The sequence below is a fragment of the Prenolepis imparis genome, unplaced genomic scaffold, assembly GCF_030444845.1.
Source record: "Prenolepis imparis isolate NDT839.2.m4 unplaced genomic scaffold, iyPreImpa1.0 SCAF_2, whole genome shotgun sequence".
NCBI classification, from domain to species: Eukaryota; Metazoa; Arthropoda; class Insecta; order Hymenoptera; family Formicidae; genus Prenolepis; species Prenolepis imparis.
The window spans coordinates 16285080-16309384 of record NW_028141160.1 but is presented as its reverse complement, the minus strand read 5'-3'; the positions used below and the strand labels follow the sequence as shown (position 1 = coordinate 16309384).

Genomic DNA, 24305 nt, shown 5'->3' with positions numbered 1-24305 from the left:
TGGCTCGCACATTTCCTCAGCATCTCGAGCGAAAGACAGAGCCATTCGATCGATAAATCGCGCACGCGGCCGCCAAGCGTGGATTTTAATCATGCACGATCTCTCTTTCTCGTTGCCGCTCTCATCTCTCGTCATCTTCGTCACCTACCTGATGATACAGAGCGTGTTTGCCGTGGGTGGACGGATACGACGAGGTTCGTATGCGCTCGGCAGACTTCGTTCACAGGGATAGAGAGGCAGGCGTGGGGCCTCTGTTCGGTCCCGGCGAACCGGTGACGGTCGAATCAGTCGGTTCAAACGCGTCGTAAGCGCCGCGTGCCTTTCGAGTCTCCAGGAGTGTGATACCATCGTTGTCGAGCACAACTCATTCCTCGCATATTTCTTTATCACGTATACGTGTGTACATCGGACGGCCTGGTTACGTCGTCGGCGCAACGCGCTCGCGCGCGACGTGCGACAAAGTGCGACGAAAAAAAAAAAAGATAGAAGAGGAGACAAATCTCTCTCCGAGAAGTGTCAGATATACTCTAACGCCCACCGTCTAGAAATCGTCGAGGATGACGGATGTCCAGGTGAATCCGGGCGGCAGGCTGCAACATAGTGACGCGCAGCAAACAGGTTGGTATCTCCCAGACTCTCACGCAGTTTCATCCGCGTCACCTTCGTGTGGCGACGTTTATTTTCGCGACCGACAACCTTGAGGTCACAGTGGTCCACGGATGCTGCTTATCGGAGCAGCAGCGCGCGCGCGTTCCGCCATTTTGACCCGCGTAGAGAAGAGATCTAATTTTGCGAAAAAATCGCAATCATTGTCCAGGACACGGCTGATTTTCTCACGCGATTATTAAAATGAGTGCATGTCGAGACGAAACAGGACATTCTCCTGATTCATCGAGCGATCAATCCGGGCGCGGTCGCGAGAAACGCGGGAGTACGTCTCTGACATCAGGGACAATCAGCGATTAATAAATGATTTGATGTCACCCTCTCTTTCGGAGCTTATATATATGTATATTGAAATTGAAATATATATAATTAGATGCTGTTTTATTAAATTTCTTGCCAAAAATTATAGAGCTACCATAGAAGTAAAAACTCGGACTCTATCACTAGAATTCTTGTTTCCGTCAGCTTTCTAGAAGCATCTGTGAACGGGAAAGACAGCTTTCCCTCAAGCACACACAATACCATCTCTTTATAGTTTAATAAAATATTCTTTAGAATATAAAATAATATTGAACTCTTTAGATTAGTCGATACAGATTAATAATTTTCTGGTTATTTGCTGAAAACGTTTTGCTTTGTTTTTGTTAGTTTATATATCAGTTGACGCAGTCTAATTGCTTCAATTTTTTGCATTGCAATTTTTTGCATTGCAATACAAATTCCATGCATATTAAATGACAAAAAAACTGTTTGTAAGATTACAACAATATAATCTGCAAATTTATTACGAATAGAACTTTTCGTTCGAGATGATATATATTTCATCCTGTCCCATCCATCTTTCGATTTTTTATTAAACAAAACTCTCGCGGATATATAAAATATTATTTACTTTATTTATATTTTCTATTATTTTATATACTCTTTACATATATTATTATTATATATTATAATGTTTATTTTTACGTAAAAAATATTGTGACACAATAAATTGCAATCATTAAATATGAAAAAGAAATATGTGTCATATTGCTTTTTTACACTTCATTACACTGCAAATGATATATGTTGAAATTTAATACTGTTAGTTACCAACGACAACACTTTTATTCATCATTGACAAAACGGACGTGCAACATCTGACGAAAATGACATGCATGGATGAATAAGATATATACATTTGAGATGAGAGATATTTTTGTAAAAGGTGATAAGAAGCATATTAAATGCAACATGCAAAATTGGCTGAAAAAATAAATTCATATTTATCAATTTGTAAACAGAAATTTGTAATAATATTATAGATCGAGATTTCACAGATTCTATCGTATAGAGATAAAATAAATTTTTATTGATAGGAGATAAGATGGAATATATATAACAGAATATATAGGCGATGCACGTAACATTTCAGAATCGCATATATGCTATACAATATATACTTATTTACATAAAACATGCAAACAACGGCATCGCGAGTACTTCTCCAATTGTATTTACGTCAAAATTGAATTTATGATATGGTGTCGAGAAAGAGGAAACTGCAATATTATGCTTATATACGAATCGCATGTAAAATGTAAAATATTACATGAAATATGTGTGCGCGCTTGTCGGCATTAATTATAAATTGAGAGATCCGAATGTTGCATGGGAACTAACAAGAAGTAGGTATCGTTACGACGTTTGTGCATAGATTCATGAGAAAAACTGTACGATGGTCTCAGCACGGCTGGGGCATTATACTCGGAACGATGAGAAAATCTAGAGCTGTATGAGATTGGAAAGCTTCCATTAAGTACACTACTGTTAGTCTTATAATCGTGCTCGTCACTATCAATACATGTTTCATACACGATTAACGCCTTCTGCCGGTGGGATCAATCGCGCGATATGGAAATCGCATATGCGACCGTCAGGAGAAAGTGCATATTCGGTTTCGTTTATTGCCATCGGTGTATGTAGAAAAGTTTGACAGCAGCCTCGTCCGTATCTACTGCCGTACCTGGCACCGGTGTACTCGACGAACTTATTTCTCTTCGCTGTTATCTAAAACGTCGCGGCTAGTCTGACATTTATGCCAGTTTCGGCGATAGCGAACGTTAAAAGTGAAAGAAAATTATACTACAAAAAAATTTCACGTGCATCAAGCTCGCAATATTTTAAAACCTATATACATATACATACATTAATCAAAGAAGCAATGAGGTCTCGCGATTATCAAACGATCTGACGATGCTCGTTTCGGCAATTGACTAAATAAATCAGAACCGACCTAAGTTAAATAGGTCCTCAAGGTCTTGACGATGAGTAATGATCACGCTCTTTTCGTACGTCGCCCGCGAATCTTTATTTGAGACCGCCGATATCTCTTAACTCTCGTCGACTTATCGCGACACAAACATTGTACAGTAATATGGATCAAAATAATGTAATACGAATCAAAAACTCGTTTAACATTGCCGACCTCTGGCTTGAGAAACGAGCATCTTCGCGGCAAACGGAGCAGAAAAAACGGTGAACGAAAAAAAACGTTCATCGGTCAATTAGAAAATTAATGAGCGGCAATGAGCTAACGATGTCTCGTGGGTGTGTAACTGCCGGAATTATCAAGACTCGCCTTCGATGTAACAGTTACGATCGAGACTTTTAATTGGATGACCATGTCGCGACATTCTCGAAAGCAACGATGCTTCGGTCAGGCAGGCATCCGCTATTTGTTCGCCACTTCCGGATACGGCCAGATTCAGAGGGGATTTCGCAGTTGTCTCAATTACAACGTAGATGATGCCCAAGGGCGTTTTATTAAACTGACACATTCCGAATTTTCTGAAATGGAGCATCCATATTTTCGCGAGAAATATTATGTGTATAAAAATAGAATATATTATATCTTTTTTTATAAACTGCACTGTACTTGAATTATTTTATTTAAAATATATCTCAGCTTACAATCGTAAAAAAATTAACTTAGAGAATTAAATCGTAATGATATTATAAAGGAATAAAATCTTTATTGCAATCTCATTTTGCGTGACAAGCGCTAATCTGTTGATGGTATCAGTACTCTGCGCATTGCTTGTTCGGTTCCTTCGTCATTAATCGTTACACTTGGGAATTAATGGGTCGTAACCAGGCGACGCGAGTGTGTGGAGTTAACGCGCGAGTACTTAGCAGAGTTACGTGAATACTTAACGTTACGCGAGACCAAGGTTCTACTCGTTACCCACGTCCCGCTTCGGGCCCTAACGCTCGTCATTACGTACACGACATGTATTTATGTGGACTCCAACGCGCTTTATAATCTCTCTTTTGAGATGGAAAAGTATAATTTTTATTTATTCAACATAAGTTTTTATTATTTAACTTGATCGTTTCCCCGATGCAATTGAATCGTTTGCTTCTCCCAGATGTCAAAGTATAGAAATGGAGTAGCTGTTGCAAAAAATGCGATAGAATTTGACCATGATTCAACATCGTTTAATTTCACGCAAGCTCCAATAACGCGCTATCCGGTGGGAGCACGATGGCACGCGATGACAATCAGCTGATTTTCGACGCACGCGTTTCAAGCACGCTATTATAATTATCCTAGATAATTATCTGGTACATAAAAAGTTGAGCAAACTCACATAGATTATGCCTCGCTCGGTGCACAGTATCGACCAAACTAACCGCGAAACATCGCAACGACCTACCACAAATTGCAAAACGCCGGCATGCCAACGTCGCTCTTATTAGCAAGATCGTCTTGGCAATTCTCCGCACTCAGGTTCAGTGACTGGTCGGACGCTGTTTTCTGTCGCGAAGAAAGCCCTTTCAAAGACTGATTAATTCCATCTAACAATTCCATCGCAATTCAATAACGGAAAAATCGAATAAGCAACGTGAAGTGTTGATGCTATCATCAAATTACCATCTGTCATGCAAATTAAGATTGCAATGAAAAAATTGTTCCTTTCTAATATTATTATATGATCTAATCCTTTAAATTATTTTTTTACGACTGACAGATCGGCATATTGCTAATAACTTAAAATAAAATAACTTAAATAATCAAGTTTATGAAAAAAATAATAAAAGTAATACAAGTAAAAGATATATATATCCTATTTTTATATCCATAACATTTTCATGAATTGCATATAGATACTCTATTTTGGAAAATTAGATTTATTCATTGGCGATTGTAGTGAGGTCTACTTTGCAACAGAGCCCCATCGGCTAAGCGTCACGTTCACGAGAACTCGGCCGCTTAAGCGATACTCCAGTTAATGATGTCAATATCTGGATGTCTGTAATAACGCACGTCACTTACCACAAAGTTGCAAAGCATATTATTTATGCATGCTTTAAGAGAAAGTATTGAGGAACCAAATGTTGAATATCTTTAACTTCTTCTCATTTAAATTGCAGATTACAAAATAGAAAATACAAGATGTATGTTTTGAAAATGTAAATATTTATTTACATATATATATATTATTGTATATATATATGTACATTTACATATGTATAATTTAATTTGTTTGATATATCTTACCGTACAATATTTACAATACAAAGGACGATTTCATGAAAGATAATTTATTTGTAATAGGAAAGATTAGAAAACTTTTATATATAGTGCGATTATATATTCACCAACTTATTCCAATGATTAATGGCAGTGGTTTGTTAATAAATATACAATAGTCGATAGTATAAAATAATTCGATGTTACATATACGTCAAGGATGTGCAGGCTAACATACCTGCGTGAAACACAGCGGCGATAACAGTTTGAGCGCTCACGGTAACGATTACGTCAGCTTTAAAATTATATCTCGCGACATAATCGCCGGAACCGTTCGCGCAGATAAACGAGCATGCAATGGATAGAGTGTCTCGTAATGCACGCCGACCGATCTGTCAATGTGCGCAAGGTACTTTGTTTATCTCGAGAAAAATTAAACCTACCTTCTGTAGGCTAATGTTAATCAGCGATACTAAACAGCACTCGCACGTTATAAAAATAATATTCTACGTATAAATCACCTATATGTTTATCTACGAAAACAAATAATATCACGTATTACTTAATAAAAACGTATCAATTAATTAAAAAAGCTAATTCTATTAAAACAAAATCAATATTATAAAAAATGGAAAAATAAAGTTGACAATAAGAATTTTATATTTGCTTGACAATACAGATAGAAATTCTATGTTGTAAATATTTACATCCATGGACACAAGTAGAATGTAAAGTGACAGCAATATTGTAGCAAGTAGATGTGACGTCATTCAGATTAATTCTAGTCATGATAATCGATGATGTCATGTGCACGAGAGTTGTGTCAGTGACTGAAGGCGCGACATTATTTGGTTATTTGGGTTTCACGATTTTAACATGAATATATAATTATATAATAGGTTCTTATTTAATATTCATAATGTCTATGTCCATAAGAAATAAGGAAGTCATATAAAAGAGGCGATCAAACCGCATGTTTATTAAAAATTCATACGTGTGTGTCACGAAAAAAGAAATATGTATTCATATGAAATATATACGTGTATATATTATATTAATCAGATTCTGTTAGATATCTTGATTCTTAAGCAGATGCAACATGCTACCGTCCATAAAAAAAATAAACAGATTCAACAAATTCAAACAGATCCAAAAAACTGAAGTTTATAGAATGTTGTTTTTAAAAGGACATTATACATAATTTTTATTTATTTATTTTAATATTATTTATTTATTGCAATATTTATATTTATGTAATTGTTTAAAGCAACGTATAAATATCTTTTACGTATAATAATATTAATAATATTTATTCATTAAAACTATATATCTTACATAGATTCTTGCTAAAAATATAATTTACTTAATTTTTTTACGGATAATAAAACACTAACGAAAAATAATCTTATCTTCCTCAGAAATAAATTTTCGTACAAACTTCTAGCAAACGTGTCTAAGCTCAGGAAGGCAAACTTTTCTTGCATTGAAAGTGCAGTACGTTGGCGTCAATATACCCTTCGCACGTTTGTGAGGGTAAACCAGGAAAGGGAGCGTGTAGTCATACAAAGGCTGGGTAAAGGGCGAGGGTAGAAAATCCTAGGAGGGGTTTGTAGACGGGAATCGATAATAAAACGACGCGGTGACGCGCAGCATCCGTACCACAACGAAGCCGGTTTGTATCGAGCATTTAAGGTTTGCTGAATTGTGTTCTTTTCGAAAACGAAGACACATTAAAAATTTTAAATCAACAATTGTGTGAAATCGCGAATTGCGTAAGGAATACGCCCCGATAATAAAATTATTTAAATTGAAAAATGCTTAAAAATTGCTCACGCTTATAATTATGAAAGTATTTCCATGTTATCGCAAAAAAGCTGCAAAAAAATAAAATAATGAAACGTACAACAACATATTAAAACTGATAACGTTCTTACATTATGCTATTTTACAATATGCTCACTTAAAGTGTACAAAAATAAAGTGAAATCTTTATGATTGTCGTAAACGTAAAAGAAGATCGTCGTTAAAGTAAGGGAAAAGAATTAGGTTTCGATTAGATATCGTATAATGTACAAAACCGCTAATTGTCCTCTCTCATTGTTAAACGATTCAACGTCGTTCTTTAATGCACCTAATGAGACGAGTCGTAGTAGAGCGACAGTGATCGCCTTTAATTTGCTCGAAACGATCGGTGGGGCACATCCGCCCGTAGCAATCGTCATTATTATTTTGTGTCTCGAGATATCGAGGCGTGACCGATTGTCTGCGTAGGATTGTCGATGTGCACGATATCGCCTTACCAATAATTTTACGACAAGCGACTAATGGACCAAATCGTCGTCCCAATCGCGTAATTGTTCCTGCCTTATTAGCGCAATCGTCTATCGAGTTATTCAGTGTGTGAAAAAACTTGACTCAATTAAAGATCATTGCTATCCTCGATCATTTTTGTGCAAACATAAAACTTATTAAAGGTATGACAAAAGAAATTACGAGTAAGCTATTTTTATTCAACTTTTTTTCATAAAATATTTTCATTTGTATCTTGTAAATGATGTTATATGAAACAGATTATTCAAAAAATTACATATTAATTAAGTATTATATAATATAAATAATAAATATTTTACAGGCATATTTTAAAAATTACGCATAAATTATTATCTAGGCATAGGATCAATAATTTCAAATTTATTGCAAGTTAAATGTTAAGTACATTTTAAATTCGAATTATCCAATTATAATTAGATAATAGATGTAATTAGACAATGTAATTAAATAAAAAACGTTTGTGTGACCCATCTAAATCTAATTGTGGGAAAAGAAAGATAGAAAAAAAAGAAAGAGGAAGGGAAGAGAGAAAGAAACAAAAAAAGCGCGTGCATGAGTGCGTGCGTGCCTAAGAGCTTGCATGACTGGATCTCTTCACGTAATACTGTCGAATCCAACAGCTTTAAACAAGTACCTACCGGTCTACCGATCCGTGCCAAGAATAGCAGCGTGTCACCTTTTTGTTATCCACTAACTAATTTTCAACATGTATGCGTGTGTAAGTGCACAATATAAATAAAGTGCCGTACTTACCAATTGCATGACCCGTCGTCCAATTACTGTTTTTACTGCAATCTTGTCCGATAATATTATTCTAAAGAGTTTTGCTAAAATATTATAAGAAAAATCACAACACATTTAATTAGATGCAAATAAATACACAAAATGTTTTAGATACATAGAGATTTCTAAAATACATAATATTGATGTATATTATTAGATATATTTTCTTTTTAATTACGGTTTAGAGATTAAACAATGCGACTAATATCGAATCCATTACATACTAATTTAATAATATTAATAAAACAGAGTATTTCAAATATGTGCATAATACTGAAATAAGTGACTATATTAAAGTAATGACTACATTAAAGTTTCAGACTAAAGGGTTTCACTAATTAATGTTTTAAAAGATACAGCTAGAGAAAAAATTTTGACATGATAGGTAAATGCAATGATTTGTAATTATTATCACTTAAGATCTTTATAATATATTTAAAATAACAGATAATGTCAGCATTACATTTCAAAAATGCTTACACGAAAAGAAATGTCTACAATCAAATTTCTCGAGAACGATTATACATAAAATTACCGCGTCACCAGAATATAAAAAGATCACGGTCACACAGAGACCACCTAGGTATTCATGGAAACGATTTATCCAGTAACTTGAGTTACAGCGAAAAAGTTTCAATCAACTTATTATTTAATCGAAAGAGGAAAATTGACAGCATTATCGAAAGACGAGATTCACAACATGTAAAATAATATTGAAATATAATGCAGCCGTATAAAATGATAAAATATTACAGAAACTAATTTTTTCTACCACACAAATCGCGAGAACGTCTAAAGATTACGCAATATTCATGTTTGTTGGTCCGCTGAGGGAAACCCGAGCACGGAGATATCAATTTTGCAGTCCGTCTTGGCTTACCATATAATAAATATCAATGACGAGCTTTGTGTGACTGTGCTGCGCTTATAGGGGTAAGAGACAGGCAAGACTATCGATCCTCATCGATATAAGAGGCTGTCCATTGGTACGCTTCAAGAGGGGACCTTGCAGGGCTTCCGTCAGGGTAGATTAGCGCTCTTCGAGTGAACACAAGGCTGCTCAGAACTCTTATATATACACGAAAGAAGAAACTATTTTTCCTCTAGAGAACTTTTCTTCCTCTATTCTCATCTTTTCAAGCGAGTTATGCTTTGCGGTGCGCAAATTTTAACGAAATTATATAATATATAAAAAATATTGCAAGCCATTGTAAAAGATGTATATTAGGACAAAATAAATAAATATAAACAACTGCTTGTGTCTTATATAAAATATAATTAATAATTATATTCTATAAAATATTGCCTTAGGATATTAATTGTAAAAATTATGGTTTATGAAAATTGTAGCAAATATTCCATCAAATAATACACACACACACACACATTTCTTTAAAATTAAATTACATAAATAATTTATATTTATAATAAAATTAAATATTAACGAGCTTAAAAATATTATATATTTATGACACATTTCTTAATTTAAAATAAAATAATTCGTATATCTATTTTCTGATTAGTTCGTGTATCTACAGAACAGTTATTCGATCGTGTATTAAAGCTTTATATACCTAATGATGTATTCAAAAGCGAAAGCTCATGATAACCGAAAGCTTTACATTCTGTCGGTATCGTGCTTTGCTCGACAGATACGTGTGTTAAACATTTGAGCTTTTCGCAATTCGAGCTTTCCTACCGAAGAATAGCTAGAAATTTCATTATTGATAGCCTCGTTCTACCAACGTTCGCTTCTACCAACGGTATGCTAATGTCGTTTCTATGTCGTATGCTAATGCGTTATACCATATGTGGATTTGGTTATTCACTCAAAAATCAATAGTTCCTGCAAGAGAAATTGCAAAATTAATTTCATGTACTATATGAATATTAATGATCAAACTTTCCTACACGGCAACCCGTCCCATTCAGAAAATAAATTTGTACTTAAATTTTGCATGTCGCATATGTTGCGTAGACTACATAACTTATAGCCTGAATCTTCCTCAAGTATACTAAATTTTCAATTTGCTATGTTTATACAAAAATGTATGTTATACAAAAACAACTACAATTTGTTTAAAATGAAAGAGATGGAAAACAGTAATAATTTCTTTTAATAATTTTTATCTTTTAATAATACGCTATTATTCCGTGTTTGACAGAACTCCGTTTCACTTTATATTTATTTGTATTCGTACTATTATTAATTGCAAACGATCGATCCTGCGTGACAGGATGGTGTAAAGTGTAAACCAACAGTGGAAATTCCATGCGATCGTTCATTTTGATGACGCTGACTGTCATGCAACTGAAGGGCTAAATCGGTGTGTAGTAAACTTTTGTTCCTTGATCGTGTTCTACTGACAGGCACGGATTTATTACAATCGTCGATCTTATAAAATATATATTTCAAATATATATATCTAAAATACATTCACATTAAAAGTCAATATTTGGTCGCATAAAATTAGAATGCATAAAGTCCTCTTGATCCATAACGTAAAAATTATTTTCTTTTTAAAAATTGATATATCTATACAATCTCCATTTGCTAATGCTATTTAAAAAGGTCACATACATTGCTCATGAGCGCAAACAATATACACAAGGTAGAAAAATTACAAACATGTAAATTCGTCTGTGTTGTGTTACTAGGTCGCTATAATCATATATACATTACAACTATATATGCATTGTGTGACTAAACGATTTTCTTTCTACTAACATTTCTCTGTCGTGCGCTCGGCATCGATTTCTTAACCACCGCATTAAAACATCACGCTAATTTTGCACGACGATTAACAACCGTCAAATTCTACACTCTCACGTCTCGGTGATTTTACTTTACTGGCGAGGTCGATCCATGATTGCGCCATCCATTTTTACGCGTCATTTTCCTTATCATCAAACGTCAGTTCCCGAAGAATCCCGAAGAATAACCTGAAAAATTTTTCTTCCAGGTAAGGGCAACAAGGTGAAACCTATACGTTTCTTCCTTTGGGGCATACGTCATATCACGAGCCAGCACCGAAGCAAAAAGTCTCGTCCCGTTTCTCCCTCGAGAAAAACAGATAAAACGCATCTCGGCGAAGAGAGGAAGCGCCGCTGATCGATCTCTCGTCACGTTTCGCCGACGAGATGCGGCGACTCCGAGACGCGACTTAACTCTCGGAGTCTGCTCGCCGATAGCATCGTGGCCGAGGCATCCGCATCGAGGGTTGGAAGGCCGAATGAATGGCCGGATTGTCTTCGAAACGGAGAAGAGTTCGGTATGCTACGAATACCGATCTGTTGTGCGATAAGACGAGGTAATACGCGTTGCTATGAAAGATCGAATCAGGAAAGCTATGCCATCAACGTCTCGCGAATATCCAAAGACTTCAAGTATTCGTTGATGTAGTCCTTAATCGTTGATGATTAAAGAGGTTTTGCCGTGTTATAATCGGCTTTCAAGCAGCTATACTATATAATGCATATGCATTCTAACATCACTTTCGAGAAACTGCGAAGATGGAATAATTATTTAATAATAGATTCAAAAACTTCTGCATTTCTGCTCACTGTATAAATTTATATTACGATGAAATATTATTCTTGTATCCTTACCAAAATTATCTTAAAAGATGAGAAACTTTTTCGATTCAAATTTGAATTTTAAAACAACATGTAAATTTGCAAATGTGCTACAGGTGCTTCCAGTGTTTGAAAAGAAACGTCATATTATTGAACAATATTATGTAAACTATGGCTTTTTTATAAATTAATTTATAAAAATATTTAAAATTTTTCTTTAAGCAATTTGCTGTCTGAAGAGTAATGCAGAATACATCGTGATTATTTATTTTATTATATGTTCCGATGCAATTGTTACTCGTTAAATTGAACGATAAATTTCTCTTGCCAAGACTTTATTACCAATGATATCGTAAATATTCGAGATTGTCCATTAAAATAACACAGAAAGAGATGCATGAGCTTTCGAGTTTTCTCTATTCCATGTATGAGCTTCTCCCATCTCGGTGAACATATATACGAAAGCGGCCGTGCCCGATGCATTAAGGTAATAACATCGAAATTGAAGTGGCTAGGGTGCGTCTCACGCCAGCAAGTATCACTAACCGTATTTAGGCAGGAGATAAACGTAACACACATAGGCTTGTCTGAAAAAAAACTTAGCGGTAATCGAGAATTCAAAATTGCATTCTCCAGAAGGGCACTTCGCACTTTAAAGATGACAAACATTTCTCACAATCACAGAACGCATAATTCTCAAACAATTTTTTTATCAAATAAAAATATAAGAGAAAAATTAAGAGAGAAGCAAATAGCTTAGCGAAATGTGGCTTTCACTTATTCGTAACTCTCTTATTTGTAACCAGCAGGACATCGCTGTTGGAACCCATCCTAATTGCCGGAAGATTTGGCACGCTATATCGAATATAAATCCGCGAGAGGCGACGTGCGGTCCGCGGTGAATGTCCTCTGCAGAAACGCGTATAATTAAGACGTTTCCAAGAGTGGCAATGTCCCGAAAGACTCAATAATAACGTTGCATGTGCGACAGCTCTTTGCGAAGCTCTATTAATTAAAGAGACTCGTATAAAAATTTAAATAAAAATTCAAGATCCTGATGCGTCTACGCGCGACTTTGGAAGTCCATACGCGAAATACGAGAAATCTTTCCAAGACGTTGTGTACGTGGAGGCAACCCTTACGTACGACCCGTCTGCAGATGCACCACGGTCCTGCGCATACGCGTACCAGAGTCTCTCTCGAGGGCCGTGTTATTTTAGAAAACTGCGTAGAAAACCCGATCGTGCGCGCCAGAATATACATAATTTATCGATAGATTGTCTCTCCTGCAAGTTCGTATAATATATATAATATTGTATATAGTAGACGAGCCTGGTCGGCGAATAGTAGTGCGCAGGGTAAGGTTGTGTCCCCGACTGGGCGTTGGAGCGCAGGAGCAGAGACACGGCAGGACAAACGGACGGCAACGACTCGTAGAACGTGCCGACCAAGGGACGTGCCTCGTTGAAGACGCTCCTACGCGAGTATTCCGCAAGCTTAGTGACTCACGAGCCGACGTAGACCGAGGTGGCTCGAGGCTCGAGGGCGAAATCGACGGCACCCAGGTAAGCCGACTACTCTTTTCGTCGGGACCAGGCCGCGGCGTCTCATCGACGCGAGTCTAGAAATATCTACCGTAGAATTCTCCCCCGCACGACATTTCTACCTTCTCTTCGTGGCTGTTCGCATTCGGTAGTCTACTCGCGTGTCTGATTTTGCCGACAAAAATGACAGGCGAACTCCGTTTTGTCTCCGTCTCTCCCCGTTTCTTAATGGAACTCTCTGAATTCGGGTGTTCGATTTGCACACAAAACTCAGCATCCAATCTTAGTTGAAAATACGATCGATCCTTGACCGGTGATTAGAAAATTTGTCGAGGATTCGAAAGAGAACGGAATGACGCGTTAAACTCGCGTGCAACGATCGCGTGTAACTCTTTCCGATTCGTAGATAAGGCTAAACGACACAGATGACTTCTTTCCTGTGACCCAAAAAATGATTGATACCGGTTCGTGGGTATTTTAAAATCTAAGTAGACGTGTATTAAAAATGACATAAGCTTATCGTGTGCGAGAGTGTCTTCGCTTTAAGCAACGCGAGCCACTGTCGCACAACTAATATCGTTCGATCGTCATTTAGTAATTACCGATACCGTTGATTTGTCATTGCGAAAGAACACGGCTTCTTGCAACGTAGTCTTTTGCTGTTCAGTAAATTGTTCCTAATCGACCACTTTATATGCGAATTCAAATTAATAGTTCAATCACCCACCGTAATCTTCATAGACATACTACGCACGTAGAATATTACGTAACTACAAGTAATTACACGTATGATGCTGCTGCCGTAAGAAACATCAGTTGATATATTAGCGTAAAAGACACTTTTCTCTAAAAGGCACTTTTCCATTTTCATGCGTACTATAATATCATATTAAAAAATTATTATACAAAAACGCACCATTTTATAAACCAGCTCAAAACATAAAAATCCCCACGAGACGTTGGTGTATACAATCAATATACTCGCGTCTGTTTTTGTTATACTTGTCAATTAATTATGTATTCAGAAACGTAGCGATTGCCGTGGAAACACGATAACTTTAACAACGCGACAAAAGTTTCTAGAAAATAAGGAAAGGATAAAAGTTGGGCGGTGATGAAAGACGATAATAATTCAACGAGCATTTTCGATGCAACTGAAAGCTCATTTACTTTCATACATCCATCTGCGACAATATCTTTTCTAACGTAATAATGCTTCGTAATACGCGCGATATCATATTTACAAATAACGATAACTATACTAATTATTAAATAATTGAAAGTTTTGTGTTTTATAAGATTGGTACTTATACAAAAAGAGCACAAAGTTCTCTTCACAACAAAGCATTAACTTTCATTTTTCGTCAGTAAACAAACGAGCTCGTTCAATAAAAGCTTTCTAAACTCTTGTGGAGGAATCACTGAGAAGCTGTACCAGGTGTGCCTACGAACGGAATTTCTTTCGAAAATCAATTTCGCATCATCGATTATCGACCAGTACCAGTCTCTCTGTTGGCACTCGAGCCCTTTTCAATCCGACGCTTCTTCCGTGTCTTAACCGACATGCACGCGTATCATTACTATTGCCACCTCGAGATCATTAATCTCGCGGCCGTCCTCGTTTCTTGTTTTTCTGAACGTGGAATAAATTATATCACGCCTTCTCCATCCGCATCGGAAACAGAATACTCTCTCTTCGCCAGGGACGATTAGTCACTCACAAGAGATCTTGATCAAGCCGCGTTTTATTACTGCATTTTTTTCGTACCACTTAAATGCTGTCACTAGATTCGCCGATTTGCCAATACCTGGATAAAGCGATACCTCAAATACGGCATATCGTCGTGATTTCTACCCCAAAATTAATCGATTTTAAACTTTAATGCACGGCGCGCGTGCTTCTTTATTCGCTACGCGAATCTCATTAGCGAAACATAAGGCAGGTAAATGGGTTAACATCCAGGAAATGTTGTTGTGTGCTATCGATAAACCTACACACGTGACAATCGCACATTGCTGCCCCTGTCGCGGGTGATTCGAAGATGCTGCTGCGCGATAAATCCACTTCGCTCGCGACAAACTATACACCTGCTGGTGCATTACCGTACCTCATCGTTATCTGTCGTTACCCCCGATATGCCTTTTTATTTTGCAGATGTATATCGCTCGTTAAATTTAAATAACGCATGCAATGAATTTCAGTTCCTTTGACGCTTCCATAAGAATGGAATAACTTTATACGATTTTTTTCACTTTACATATTATCTCGAGATATATTCGCGTTAACCAAATCACATAATATACTAATTCTATAATGAATGACGTGTTGCGCATCGGGCGTAAAATAAAGTATAATTAACCAAGCCATTTCATTCCCTTCTCCACGAGGGATGACTCAGCATAAAACTCAATACGAAAAATGCGAGCAAAGCATGTAATTTATTATACAAATGTGTCATACTTTTGTGTCGTCATATTTTTATCTGAGCGTGATCCAAATTATTTTCTTTCCATTTAAATTAATCTTGCTATTTATAGAACATCGATAGACATCGAGGACTGTTGCAATAGCGATGCGATAACGAATGAATACTTTTTCTCATCGTTAGTGGCAATTAGAGCAATAAGTTTCGATGACGTCGTCGCGCGATGCCGACCGAAAATAAATTTGTAGGGAATGATGCGAGCGAAATTTTCTCTTTATCACCGCGCGAGGAAGCCTCGCGATGGAAAATTGCATCGTGTTGTTACTTGCCATTCGATGACCTGAATGTAGGTCCCTTAGAATGCATTGCGTGAGTCTAGTATCGATCGCGTGTAATCGACAAAAAATCTCAAAATTAGCGCATGCATGTCTCGCGCGCGAAACGTCCTCCTTCGCGAGAAAAAAAAAGAGGACGACACATCGCTAACAAATGTTCGAATTGTTTCGTGCCTAACTAATCCTGTGGTTAACCGAGCTAATCTCTTTCATAGTTTAATCAAACGCAGTAAACTTTTGGATAAATTTCATAAAACTTTCTTGTTGATTGTGTTATAATATTAAATAATGAAAAGAGAAATTAATAATATTTGCAATTAGTTTTATTAATGAATAATAACGATTGATTATCTTCGATTTATATCTTCCAAATCCATTATTCGATCGAAGATAAATCGAGATATTGCGTGCGCTAAGATATTAAATATTAAACGCATTTATAAAAAAATAGTATCGCAAACTTCCCCCTTTAATTAATAACAGCGATTTTAGTTTTTACCATATTCAGACGTTGATACTTTTATCTCAATTCTTCATTATCTCAGTTAATATATTATATACGACTGATATGTCATCGATTAATTTAATGATTAATTGTGCAACTAACAGCAGCGTATTAAACGCAACCTTCCACCTTTGATAGAACCCTATTTTCCTCAACTTCGATGCTAATAGGAAGGATGCTATCTCGTGCTGCCTCGATATCGCATTCATGATCGCTCTTTAATTAAAAGCCGGTCGAAGATGCGCCCTTCGTCCTGAAATCGTGGCCGATCTGGCCATTCGAGCATCGCATCGACGAGTTCTCCTCGCAGGGAGACCTCCGCGTTCATTTAAACGCGTCAACTTAATCGTATTATACATGACGCATCTTTCCGTATATACACACGTGAATGATGGAGTCTAACATGCTCGCCAGGTCGGATCAATAACTTCAGGAATGAACACTTGTCGGCTCCGCGTGCGAAGCAGCCTATTTTCTGGTCTAATATCGGAAACGAAAGTACTAAAGTGGCCGTCGCGCTTAGAAATTCCGCCCAGATGTTTGTTCGACACTTTCACGCAAATCTGCAAACCTGGGAAAAGGAACGTTTGCCTCGTTTGTTTCGAGAGACAATCTCGAATTTCATTATTTTTTATCTGCGATATAAGAATAGACACTGTAACAAAATTTTAAATGACGACTTCGAGGATTTAGATACGCATTTAATCTTGAGCGCTTAATTTTGTCAAACTTTGAATCATATTTTAATTTTATGCAATAGTGGAATACATGAAAAATACGGAAAGTTTTTCCAATAATTTGTCTCTAGATCTGAATTTTTAGAATATTTGCGATAATCGAGACTGTCGGTCGTAAAGTAAGATACACAATCTAACAGAACGAATTGCTTTCGCTAATGCAGTTATTTCTAAAGATCCGATATTACTTTGGCCACGTGTTTGTAGTGATAGAGTTCGTGCAAAATTCCCACCACATGAAGATTCCTATCCAAAGATAACATATAATGTAGACTAAGATCGGAAGGGATATATTTTCTAGAAACTTTCATAGTCTTTAAAAGAGTGAAATAAAAGACCGTATAAATACGCATAATAATAAAAAGTGATACTGGGAGGGAAATTGTGCTAAAGTTGAAAAACGTAGTTAAAACTCAATGAAGTATATACGTTTTATTTTACAATCCTGCCTTTTATTTAAATGTATATGATATCATCGGGTACATTAGGTCACCATACTTTATGCGTGCGGAATATTATTTTAAGGCTTATTTCATGTCTCCGACCGACTCTTAATTACTCGCAGCCGGTGACGTGACTGACCGCGAGTAATTCAAACCACCCTCTAACAAGTCGCATGCCATAAGTTGAAAGTGAAATTCATAGCCACATTTCGCGAAAGCTTTTATCTCAGTTAACAAATCATGCCAGCTGCCCTAGAAAAGAATTTTTTGTTGTGTATTTTACTCACAATTTATTTACAAAAGTACGATTTATATTACTATATAAACAGTTTATATTTTACTTATAGATGGTTTATATCAGATCTATGATTCATTAGATTCATATCTATTTAAATTTGTTTCCTTTTTTTTATTGTATTATAATTTTGTTTAAATAAGTTTATAAGAAGTATACTTTTCACATAAGTAAACACTTGCTTATGTGACAAAAAAATTATCTTATCTATGCAAACAGAATTTTTTTTATAAGCATCCATAACAACATTTCACGTGTTTACACAAGGATGATAAAATTTCAAGAAAAAGATCAATGTCGAATCCAAATGCAAATTCAAGACTAATATTGTACAGTGATGTCATAGCACAATGATTAATGGCCAGAATAAATTTCAACGGTACATAAAGTATTCTAAAAGAACAAGTAGAATCGATACGTTTTCGATCCGATAATTGAAAAAAAAGATTGTTGGGCCCGTCCAAGGAACATTGCTCTTTTATAGTTATCATAGAACACGGCCTTTTCGTTTCACGATAATTCTGCGACGTTATTTTTCAAGGTGAATCGTTAGCAATCTACAGCAATACGATCTGTTTCGTTATTCGACACTATTATGATCGTTCGCGTGTCTTCTCCCGTTTACATTCAATTCTAAGTAAGCCACTTTTGCCCCATCCACTCCTTAAAGTCAGCATAACAGCTTTATGATCGTAGGAGATAACCGCTATGCACCATACAACCCAGACATTCGTTAGCAAAAGTCAACGTCCGAAATTCCTATTCTTATTTAATTTTTTTTTTTTCTAATATGTCTGATAAAAATTTAGATAAAACATTTTTATATCTTGGCTGTCACAACCGTAGCTATGACATTAATATTTTAATATTGTAATTTTTAAGTAGAATTTTTAAGTAGAAAGCTGATTCGCGCGATTGCACATATATCGCAAATTGGATTCGCAAACGTTTAACAAATATCAGAAAGCAAAGAAAAAAATTTTTTGTTTCTATTTTAAATAACTAATATTTCCATATGCATTCCATCATCATTCGATATATATTTTATTATCGTAATATCGTTATTATATTAAATTGAACGATCTAATTAAACATATACTCTAATTAAATACACACCTCTATCTATTCACTAGTAGAGTATTCGCTTGTAAAACATTGGTGTTGTAAAACGTTGGTAATTGTTATCGGTTTTGATTACTGTAATCTCATCGTCGGCACACGTAATATCTGTTCCGCACGTAGAGCGCGTGATAATTTATAATTGAAGGTTACTGTCATTGCACGCATTGTAGGCTCATATCAAAGTAGGCACAAATAGAACTGTCGAGTATCTCGTATTTCAACTATGAATTATTCATAGCACTTGAACGTCCACAGTTTTCTCGGTATTATTCTTACATTATGATATACGAATGTATGTGTGCGAAAAATTATTTATCCCTCACACATTCAAGGAATTCTTCTGAATAATAAATAGCTAAAATCTAAATGACATGTAGCAGAAAATAGCAGAAAATGTACTATATAATCTCTTTTCAGTAATTTTTTCGTCAATAAATATATCGATTTTGCTTATCTATCATTATAATCAACATTTATATTCATTATTTTATATCAATAAATAATTAATTTTTTCATTAAATATAGTATCAAACGCGTTCTGCACAATAAAATATAATCTCATAATACAATCTATTTGTCTACATATTGTAATTCACTCACAGTTAATTAATTAAAATGTCTCTCTTGGTCTAAAGCTAAAAATAAAATTTTATTATAAATGCGAAATTATTATTGCGTTTGACGTGAAATTTTATGCTGAGGGTACTCTTCATTAGTCTGCTCCCTTTTTAATGCGAAATATAATTTTTTCTAGCACATGTTCGATTTTTTTTCTCGCAGCTTTTATCGCGCATAGTACAGAGTCTAGTAATATGTACTAGGCACACACAATAAGGGTAGTCTTCGTTGTCACGTTATCTGACACGCTGCGACATTCATTCACTACGTAGCAGTGCATTGATGTCGATCGCTTGGTTTGTGCGCCCAGCAGGCGCACCTTTATAAAAGCCCGTTGGTCACATGTTTACGCAACAGGTTTACGGGGAACCATATTGAAACGAGTCGAGATATATTCCATAAGAGTACAAGGGAAAAATCAATATGGACTCGCAAGAAACCGCGAACAGTATGGCCGAACCTGCTTCGGGTCATGAAAAACCTATGGTAAGCAACAAACAGATGAGGTATTATATGTATTTATAAATAATAGACCGAATGTTTAACAATCATTAAGAATAAAAAGAATCTATGATGATAAGATGCGTGCATTTAGATTATATCTTGATTACATTCTCTATCTCGTTGCAACGTTCAATTATAAATCGCTTAATCACATCACAGTGAAAAAATTGCAACTTGTCTGTGAGAGGATAACGAGGAGTTTGCCTGCAAAACGTAACGTGCTCTATGTAGAGCGTCGCTCAAAGCGACGATAGTCATTCGTGGCTCGATCCCATAACGACGAGTCGAAAGTAAAACGGTGGCAGGCACGGCGAGACGTCACCGACCCGCATTTTATCAAAAGATCGATAAACTCAGGGCCACTATCACGAAATTTCGACTGCCGTCGGTGTCTCTCTAGTCCCTCTCCTTTTGCGCGACTTTCTACATTGTTATCATCGTATGAAATACGATGTTATCGTCGTGCGGATTAGCCCGCGACACGAAATGTCTCATGTCATAAATTAACTAAATTGAATTGAAAATACGACGATGGTAGGCGAACAATGTTTGACGTTGTTCAGACGCGTTATGCAAAATGAACGCCGAGAACGTCAAATGGTAAATCCGCGTCTCAAGTTAACGACTCAGATAACACAGAGAATCGAGTAAATGTCTGTAGACAATACGGCTTGCAATTTGAATCGTGGCATGATGAAGAGATCGATAGGTTTAAGGTCAGGGTTAATACTGTCGATCGCAATTTACTGCGCCGAAAACCTTTGATTTCGTTTCCTTATGTAGCAATGTTATTCGAGATTAAACATCGCGGATTATAATCGCGTTGCAAGAATTTTCGATGTCAAAAAACGCGGTATGATAATACATATATATATGTATATCGAATTAAAATAGTATGGTTTATCTGTCTAATGAAGAAAAGATAAGATTATCAATACATGTAAAACACAAGTAGAAAACCAAAGAATAAATCAGACTCATAAATTCATTCTCACACAACCTTTGCTAAGGGGATCGTAACAAATCTATATAAATTCAAATTGAGATGTTAAAAATACATGTTTCTTATGTTTATTTACAGTAATGAAAATATAATTGTTAGCATAACAATAATGCACTGAAAATTTATTTTATCGAGATTATACCAATCTCAATATTCGCATTCAAATCAAACTAGCAACTATTATTTAAAACTGTCACAGGCAACTGAGAACGAGCGAAAATCTCATACATTATTAAAATTGCATTTTTATAAATATTAAATATTCAATATCTGTCTGAACAAAGTAGTATGATGTGGATTCTCGTACGATTGTAATTCTAGGATTAAAAACGAATTTTATCGATTTAAAATACAGCGCGAATGCATCAGAACTATCTCTGCAAGCTCGTCAGTTCTATATAAAACTGATTTATATCATAGTAAATCACCGCCGAACACACGTTCTTGTGCAAGTATACGCGACACGAGCTATTCTTCCGTAGGTGAAGCCAAACGTTCCTTTACCACTACAAGGATTTCAGGCGCGACCTCAAGGTCCGCCACCATCTCCCAGAAATTCGATAAATAATGGTCCTATAGGCGCGCCTCGACCAGGACAACCACTACGCCGATTGGACAGTCGTTCTTCCCTAGGTCCGTCGCCGGCTTCGGGTCAATTCGTGCAGCTTAGACCTTACGGTCCACCGAGACCACCGGGGAACACCTTCCCTCCAAGGTCACCGCAACCCGGTCAGCTGCCTCTGCAGAATCCGCTGTATCCCCCGAATCAGCGTTTTGTGTACTCCGGACCGGGGATCCGTGGTCCCCCGCCGCCAGGAGCAGGAGGGCAACGACCACCCTTCGTTGGGAACCAGCAAGCATATCAAGCGCAGCAGCAGCAGCAGCAGCAACAACAACAGCAGCAGCAGCAGCTGCGATTTCAACGACCGGATATTCCGCCCGAAAACGGACCACGACGATCTAGTCAAGAATCTGTTTTCCCCAGACAGTTATTGAGAAATGACTCGTTATTGACCCTGCAACGGCAGCAATTTTTGGCGAACGAAGAGCTCAAGCAGCCGACACGACCGCGCATTGTTATCGAAAAGATGGCGGATATAAACGAGACCGTCCCCGACGTCGATAAACCAGAACTACAGAGAAAGAGATCCGACGTCCGTGAGAACGGCGAGAATGACGACGATGATGATGTCGTGATGGATAACGAGAAGTCGCCGCGACACAATCAGGATGGCGTTTCCGAGGGACTGATGAACGGCTCCAAGTCGCCCTTGATTCCGAAACAACCCATGAGTCGACCGGGAACGGCCACTATCGAAAATGCGAGTAAATATCATGATAAAGCATCGAAGGAGCCTGCTGATGATGTAGCGTCGATTATTTCTCAAAGCAGACCTTCCTCCGTATTAAATAATGATAAAGAAGGAAGAAGGGACGAAGAAAAATTATCTAAACCGCCATCGAGAAAAGAATCTGAATCTATCGTCAAGAAGTTGACGGAAGAGATTGATGTCGTCAAAAATTTGACGGAAGATTTTGTGAAAAAAGAAGTAAGTTTACTCGACGATTCGATGAGAAATAAATCACCTCGACCACCGAGCGCTACGTCGACATTCGAACTAATTGAAGAAGTCGAAGTTCGAATGCCAAGCAGTCCGTACAACAATATCGCAAACATTGAACAAAACTTGAAAACTCCTTCGAAATCTTCGGACAATTCGCGTGCTGCCACACCATCGTCTCAGAACGCGGAACAGGCAGCGTCGAGGCCTTTGTCCAGGATGTCGGACAAGTCACGTTCGAGCACCCCAGCGCACCTGGACGCGCCCGAAAACGCGGAACGGAATAAGACTCCCGATAAGTCGCGTTCCAGCACTCCGGCCGGATTGGAGCCGCGCGGAAACGCGGAACAGGAATCGAAAACACCGGATAAGCACTCGCGCGCGAGTACTCCGGTCGTTCAGCTTTCACCGTCTCCAAATGCGGAAAAGGAACCACGTCTGACCCCGACGAAGACGCCCGACAAGTCGCGCTCGAGCACGCCGGCCGGAATAGAATCGAGTGGTGGCAAAGCCTCCACCGAGGATCCGCATCGCGACAAATCTGGCGAAGATACTCTCCAAGTGAGAGAGTCCAGCAGACCGGCGTCGTCGTTGGGTTCGTCCAATTTGAGCGGCAAGGACAAGTCGCCGAAATCGCCGAGATCTCCTACGATGTCGAAAGACCAAAGTAAATTGTCGACGCCGGACTCAGTGATAAGCTCGACAACATCGCCCGGAGGCGTGAAGGGCTTTGATAATGGAGAACAAAGATCGCTATTTTCGGGCGGTAGTCCTCGAGCATCGAACTCTCCGAAATCACCCGCGAAACAGATCGAGGGTGAGAAGAAGAAGAAAACGTCCTTCGTCGAAAGCACTGACAAGAAATCGATGGAAATAGCGGACGCGGCACCGATCCCGACAGCGACGTCTCCGTCGAAGCCCACCGCTCCAACAGCTAAAACTCCACGTCCACAAACACCGGCGAGATTGGAAGACGAGAAGAAATCTGCGAAGAAAAAAGGTTCTCGCGTTCACGCGCAGAATGAATAAAACGAAATATGAATATCAAACTCTAATTTATTCGCTTCATTCAGCGAACATTTGTTTGACTGCATAGATTTGTCTGTATTCAGAAAATTCAGGCGCACTATTTTTCCGACTTTTAATTCGCGGCAATATTAAAAAAATATATGATATATAGATTTCACTATAAAATTAATTTTTTGCAATAGGAAATTATATTTCTATGTTTATATTATAGTATTTGAAACAAATTGATTTACAAGAAAACTTAATTAGCACAATTCTGTATTTGAGACTTTGCTTCGGTGTAACACAGTTCTGACGTATGCATGCCCGA

General features: G+C 37.2%; 1 protein-coding gene across 7 annotated transcripts in view; it reads left to right on the top strand.

Annotated features, from left to right (window-relative positions):
• The first annotated feature begins 221 nt into the window (after positions 1–221).
• Positions 222–24305, top strand: part of Tau (microtubule-associated protein tau) — a 33389-nt gene continuing 9305 nt past the window's right edge. The window contains exons 1-4 of one of the 7 annotated variants that reach the window (XM_083058732.1): positions 222–618; positions 11260–11607; positions 13196–13437; positions 21887–23966. In XM_083058732.1, coding sequence (XP_082914858.1) covers positions 11571–11607; positions 13196–13437; positions 21887–23966 — 2359 coding nt within the window. In that variant the 5' untranslated portion in view covers positions 222–618; positions 11260–11570. Of the gene's footprint in view, positions 619–11259; positions 11608–13195; positions 13438–19834; positions 20384–21886; positions 23967–24305 lie in introns of those variants that run through there. The other 6 variants (XM_083058731.1, XM_083058733.1, XM_083058737.1 and 3 more) reach the window with 6 other exon arrangements.